General features: G+C 40.1%; 1 protein-coding gene across 12 annotated transcripts in view; it reads right to left on the reverse strand.

Annotated features, from left to right (window-relative positions):
• Positions 1-2747: 2747 nt before the first annotated feature.
• LOC108752104 (triple functional domain protein) overlaps positions 2748-6683 on the reverse strand; it is a 29490-nt gene continuing 25554 nt past the window's right edge. For 6 of the 12 annotated variants that reach the window (XM_018492727.1, XM_018492724.1, XM_018492723.1 and 3 more), the window contains 6 exons: positions 5712-6030; positions 4374-4929; positions 3753-4296; positions 3323-3661; positions 3041-3233; positions 2748-2924 (listed from right to left, as the gene is read on the reverse strand). In XM_018492727.1, coding sequence (XP_018348229.1) covers positions 2817-2924; positions 3041-3233; positions 3323-3661; positions 3753-4296; positions 4374-4929; positions 5712-6030 — 2059 coding nt within the window. In that variant the 3' untranslated portion in view covers positions 2748-2816. The other 6 variants (XM_018492726.1, XM_018492725.1, XM_018492729.1 and 3 more) reach the window with 6 other exon arrangements.

The raw sequence follows: 6683 nt of genomic DNA on the forward strand, positions 1-6683 counted from the left end.
CTTCAGAAATGGGTCGATTTTGTTGCGATTCAGCAGCGATTCGCAGATGGAAATTCGGTCCATGAGATTTTTTTGCGTTAACTCGTGTAACACCCATACATCAAGCTTCTTTTTGTATCCAGCCTTATTTAAATAGTTCCGAACGGTTTTTGTGCAATGTTTAGCTCCTGGGCAATCGAAACAGTGCTTACATGACGGTCGGACTCGACGATTTCCATTATTTTATCGACATTTTCGACAATTGGCCTTCCAGAGCGTGATGCATCTTTGACATCAAAATTACCGGAACGGAATCGACGAAACCAAAATTGCGTGATATTGACTGTTACAGTATCAGGACCAGAAACACTATTCACATTTTCAGCCGCCTGGCTTGCGTTTTCGCCTTTATCGAAGAAAAACTGTAAAATATGGCGTATTTTCTCTTTGTTGGTGTCCATCTTTGACACGCGCTCAAACAATACTGACTCAAGCAATCACAAAACTGTCTGAGAAGTTTTTTTAGTACGAAATCTTATCTTTCTAACGCCATTTGGCGTAACTGATCGCACTTATACAATGCGAGATACAGATTACTAAAGCCATCTATTGGAAAAATAATAGATTTCTTTTTACTACACCTAATATTTAGCGTTTTAGTTATATAAATAGGCGTTCCCGCATGTGCGGTGGGAGCCATCCCACGAGCATTTCGGGGGCACCCTGACGTAATGCCTGTAGGCGGTTCCGGAGTGCTCCCACTTATGCCTTGAGGTATTGCTTGGACCAGGGGGAGTTTTTTAGTCGGTAGGCGGCCGTTCCGGTGTATCCTCGAATCCGGCACACCCAGTGGTGCGGGCCGCTGGGCCTCTTCCCCCCTCCGATGGGTATCCCTTGCGTCCCCCTCGGGAGAGGGCGCTGCGAAGATTTTTTCTCCTCCTACGCAAATAAAAAAAAAAGGGTGCGATTACATGGAGCGCGATATGCGATACGCGGTACAGTAACTCATAGTAACTAACTAGACAACTAGGAAACCCCGTACTACGTTCCGCCTATTTCTTTCGCTGATATTACATAGAGCGATTTGCGGCACGGGCTAATGATAAACTAACATTTGTATAAATTTTTTTAAATATATTAACTTATTTTTATATACACTTTATCGATATTATTTTTTTAACAGATTTATTTAATAATTGCGTTTAAATCAATTAATTCCATTAAAAAGTATACATAGTAATGTGCAATAGCAGTGTATAGTAATGTGAGTTTGTTACTTTCTCTTTGCTACCCTTAGGGTGCGATTACATGTAGCGCGATACGCGGTACGCCGTACGCGATATAATAACTAATTAAGACTACGTTTCAAAACTTCCTTTTCGAGAAAGATTTTACTCTATATGCTATAATATACGTTACGTGTACTATATATTTCGAGTAAAATTCTCGGAAGGAAGTTTTGGAACGTAACCTAAATAACTATACATAGGAACCACGCAAACTGTGCCGGTTGCTTTTTTCTCCTCTATTACATGTAGCGCGGGAAGCGGCACGAGTTAGTGATAAATAAACTTTAATATGAATTTTTTTAAATACATTAATTTATTTCTATGCACATTTTATCAATTCTTATTATTTCAATGAATTTACGTAGTAATTGCATTTAAATCAATTAATTCTATTAAAAAGTGCTTAGTAATGTAAATTTACCACTGGCCCGTGCCGCTTATCGCGCTACATGTAATAGAGGAAAAAAGAAGCAAGCGGCATGGTTTGAGCGGTTCCTATAGTTACCTAGGCTACATTACAAAACTTCCTCTCCGAGGAAGATTTTATTCTATATGCCATAGTATACGTTACGTGTACTATATATTTCGAGTAAAATTTTCCTCGAAAAGGAAAGCGAAGTGGAGCAAATGTACAGCAGTTGCAGTGTATCACTTTGCAGTCATATTGAATTCTGACGTCCTGGGCAATTTCTGATTGACTCTTTAGACGATTGCGCATCCATGGGAATAGTACACCTATCTTTTTACATCATGGTTTGAACAAGGCACAAGTACATTTTTTTTAATGGCGTTTTCGGCCCGACAAGTTCGCACAAACCTGTGTTGAAGTAATGATGTTCCGTCTTTTTCTATTGGTAAAGCGTGTAACGTCAACCAATAGCGAAGCATTTGCCAACCCAAGTTTGTACAAATCCTATTGGGCCGAAAACACTATAAGGGGCTAAGTAAATTTTATAATAAAGCCTTAGCTCTATATAATAAAAGGAGAGAACAAAGAATAAGAATTGCAATCTGTCAGAAATCATGTATTGTGGAATAGTTTCCGATAGATTGAAATTCTCTGTTCTGTTCCCTGTTCCTTTTATTGTGTAGAGCCCCTAAGTCTTTGTTATAAAATTTACTGCCAGTACTGAAAATCTATAATTCACGTCACATGATTTATAGATTTTCAGTACTGGCAGTAAATTTTGGAACACAGCCTAAACAAATATCAAACTTTTTATCATATTTGTTCATTCGAAACAATATTTTGTATTAAAACTTTTGTTTTTCGTAACATTTAAAAACAATAAAAATGTTCTAAATACTCAAATAGGAGTAAAATGTCATTGAAACATTTTCATTATCGATTCAATCGCTGACGAATATTTAAAATGGAAATATAAAAAGAGAATTTCATGAAATAAGGGGAGGAAAGAAAACAGTTTTAATCAATATATCGGAATTTTTAATGAAGATATCAACAATTAAACATTTAAGTATATTTTGCTATTTACATATGTAAATTTGTCATGTATTTTAAGTAACATGCTTACTGCATTGTTGATCTTAGGAATGAAAACTGTCATTATGGTCTTGATGCAGTTTAAAACAGTGTGCACGACGTTCTATAAATGCGACCATTCTAGTGGACGGTATGGTAGCACCAGTTGATATCTAATTTTAAAAAATGGACAAACGTTTTATTAAATTTCAACGCAATATCGAAGAATTGACACCATAAAATGATAAATTATTATTTTAGGGAACAATCAAGTATGATTTTATATTACTTTTAACCATGGCGAACCAAGGCAGGTTTCTGTGTTCATTCGATCCTCACCACGCAGGCATAACATTCTCTTGAGGAGTTCCTTTGCATCGCTGGATATAATCTTGAAATATTCGTCGGGAAAACAGAAATCGCACTTAAGAATGTTGGCGGTGGTTTCCTCGACGGAGTCGTCCAAAAAAGGCGACAATCCACTGTGATATTCAAAAGATGAGGCACGGACAGTGCAGTATAAAAAGAAATAATTCAAAATTCAAATAAATAAGCAATTTCAGGAGAATACCTTAGCAAAACATAAATAAAAACTCCGACGGCCCACATATCCGTGTAAGTGCCGGTCGGTCTACCTAGTACCGACTCCGGTGCTGCAAATTCCAAATCGGCAGGGGGCGGCACAATTTCGTCAATGGGAGCTCTAACTGCTTCGCCCAGATCTATTACCTTCACCTGGTCCATCTCATGATCAATCAGAATGTTCTCCGGTTTTATATCCAGATGCGCCCAGCTGCGACAGTGTAACCAATGCAATGCGGATAACAGCTGATAAGTGTATCGTGTCGCCATTGCCTCGGTGTATTCCGTTTTTTCACTCAAATGTGCAAACAACGTTGGACCTCTGACCCTACAGGGAGGAAAACACTGTTTAATACTGCTTAATACTGTGATAACAAAGATGGCTATGTTATCAAAATGCTTTTGTTGTGAATATTTACAGTTCCAAGACAATGGTGTCGACTCCAGATCGAGGCGCGTTCTCGAACAATGCGAACGCTCTGACAATGTTAGCGTGATGAGTGGAAGCCAGCACGTCGTATTCCGCGCGCGTCAGTAATCTCGATTGCTTGTGTCGTGGAATTTGCTTGAGTGCCACCTCTTGACCGGTGCCTTTATCCCTGGCACGGCGAACTGTGCCAAATCTACCATTACCCAGTTCGTCTAGCTCCAAATACCTGCTAATAAACTGCTTGGCTTCCCATTCCGTGCCACCACCGACGTCTGATCGCGATAGGGTCACTACGATCGATGGTGAAGTCGTTCTCCCATCGTCATCCGCCACTCGAAAACTATATGAAGCATCCGTTGACACATTCAGTAAAACAGGTGGCTCGTTAACTTGTTTCGATATCGCCACCCATTGTTGCGATGGTAAAATTCTGCATTCTATATTACACGACCCACCACTGATCTCTTGCCTGTCCCAATCGATCTCCACCTTTGAGCATGCTAAAACACGTGCGGAAGTGCTACTCTTTCCGCCTGAAACACACAATCAGGATTTAACGATACATCTAAAATACTTGTTATATTACATTGGGATATTTCATCAGACATACCTACGATGTAGAGAGAAATTCCAGCGGAGGAAGAGTCTGTTTCACTTATTAGATGACAGTGATATATCCCGGAGTCTGAAGTTCGGCAACCATTGATTTGTAAGTATACAAAGCCCGCGCTTCGTTGGAACTGATATCGATCATTCTCTCTTATATATTGATTCTCGCCCTCCTTCCTCCAGGCGACAGTCGCATTATCCGCGTTGTGCGTCTCAATGGACAGTCTAACGACTTCACCAACGGTCGCGCGAATCATCGATGTCGGACTATTCAGGATAATTGGCCTTTTGTCTTCGGGGTACGTTATTGTTGTCGTCGTTAATTCCCGGGGATCGGTGACGTGGCATCTTGCGAGATCAATCTTCCGTGGTCGAAACGACCACGATCGGCTGATTGCCGAGTTCGGAATAAGACTCGCCGGGATCCACAACTCGTCTCTGGTATTGACAGGGGACACCACTAAGCCCGGACCGTCCAAGTGGGAGATAACAAGTTCGTCTCCGGCATGTAACTTTCCCCAATCCGCAGCCAATCTTACGCGTGCACCTGGAACGACCTAAGGAAGTTCCTTTGTTACAAGAGTCTTCTCGAACTTTCTTCATGTTGTTAAGCGTATCTTTCATGCAGCTTGCCCCGTATTTTGTATTCACTTTGAATGCGACAGAAGATTTGACCCAAGAAGAGCTTCCAGTATCGTAATGCAACGATGGTAGTGGTAATATGATGATAGTAGCGATCCCAGTAGAGAAGAAAATAACAGCATAGTAGTAGCATTGGTTTTAGAATCAGCAGTATAGAGTAGCAGCGGTAGAATATAGATTGTTATAGATAGCAGTAATGTTTGATGGTAACGGTGGTAAAAAAATCAGCAGTGTAGAGTATAATACATATTATAGCGCGCACGCGTGTGTATGGTGAACAAGACGTTAGAAGAGACAATGGAGTTTGCAGAATCAAAAGTAATTCGTTACAAGAAATTTTGGAATTTCTTTCCATCTTTCTAGCGATTATCTCCCTCGTAGGTATGTACGTGTAACATTTGCTTTACGTCAGTGTGTGAGGTTTCATTACACAAGTTAAGAGAATATATGTAATAGCGTATGACGTTCATGGATCATTCGATAGTCGATAGAGTTTTTTAATGATACAAGTATATAACAATCGTTGCGCCAACAGAAGATAATGCAATAGATAGCGGTAGATAGTGACAGGCATCAAGAAGAAGAGGAAGAGCCCCTTTGCTGCAATCATCAAGAATTCCAATTGATACGAATAATAATGTGTGTGTATTTATCAATTAAAATTTAAAAACATGTTAATCAGGATTGTGTGGCTCACCGGGATGGAATTGTTGCGAATCGGCGAGCGTGTACGTAGAGTATTCTTAAATCCTTCCAGGAAGTTTAGCCTACTCTTTGTTGGACTGGGGGTACGTGGTTGCACGCATTCCAATCCTCCGGTTTGCGAGCGTTGCAATGGTTGCTGATTCACCCTGTAGTCTCGGTTCGTCGATTCGGAGACTACCAGCGTCGGAGGAACCGATACGGTTGTTCGTATCACAGGTTCGGATGTGGTAGTAGTAGTAGTAGTAGTAGTAGTAGCAATAGTAGTAGTAGTTGTGGTGGTAGTGGTGATGGTGGTGGTGATGATGGCACGGCTGTATGCCAGCAAATCATAAATGAAATTCAAGACACAGTACTACGCGTCGAGACTCGTTCACTTCGATACGCTCGCTACTAACCGTTTACACGAATAAAAATTTAAAAAATGGTCATCTTTTAGGATATCTCAAATAATTGGAATCTCGGAGCGATCGATAGGAACAAAATCTCGATATACGAGCCAGGATATACGGAGGATATACCGACGTTGCCAGCAATTTGGATCTTTCGGACGTGTCGAACAATAGATGAGAGTGTGTATTCAACGGTAAGGTAGGTAGATGGGTGGGTGATTGATTGGTTGGTTGTAATCATGGTAGATACACTTGCACTTGTTTCTCGCAGTACTGTGTTCTTGATAAAATTATAAGAAAAGAAGCTGGTTAGTCGGATTGGGCGTGTATATAATAGATGAGGATAAAGGATGCATATCACAATCACTCGAGCTTAATCATCACAATTTACAATTTATTCTAGACAAAATTCTTATGATTCGCGAGTTTCAATTATAGCTTTGTTTCGGACTGTTCTTCAGTATCGCGCATTAATATATACACAGTATACTGTTACGCCACAATCTGTTCATAGACTCGTACGCGCGCGCATGTGTGATTTTGTAAACGTTATTAAAAATATATATATATATATA

This window comes from Trachymyrmex septentrionalis, unplaced genomic scaffold (assembly GCF_001594115.1).
Source record: "Trachymyrmex septentrionalis isolate Tsep2-gDNA-1 unplaced genomic scaffold, Tsep1.0 scaffold54, whole genome shotgun sequence".
In the NCBI taxonomy this organism is placed as follows: domain Eukaryota; kingdom Metazoa; phylum Arthropoda; class Insecta; order Hymenoptera; family Formicidae; genus Trachymyrmex; species Trachymyrmex septentrionalis.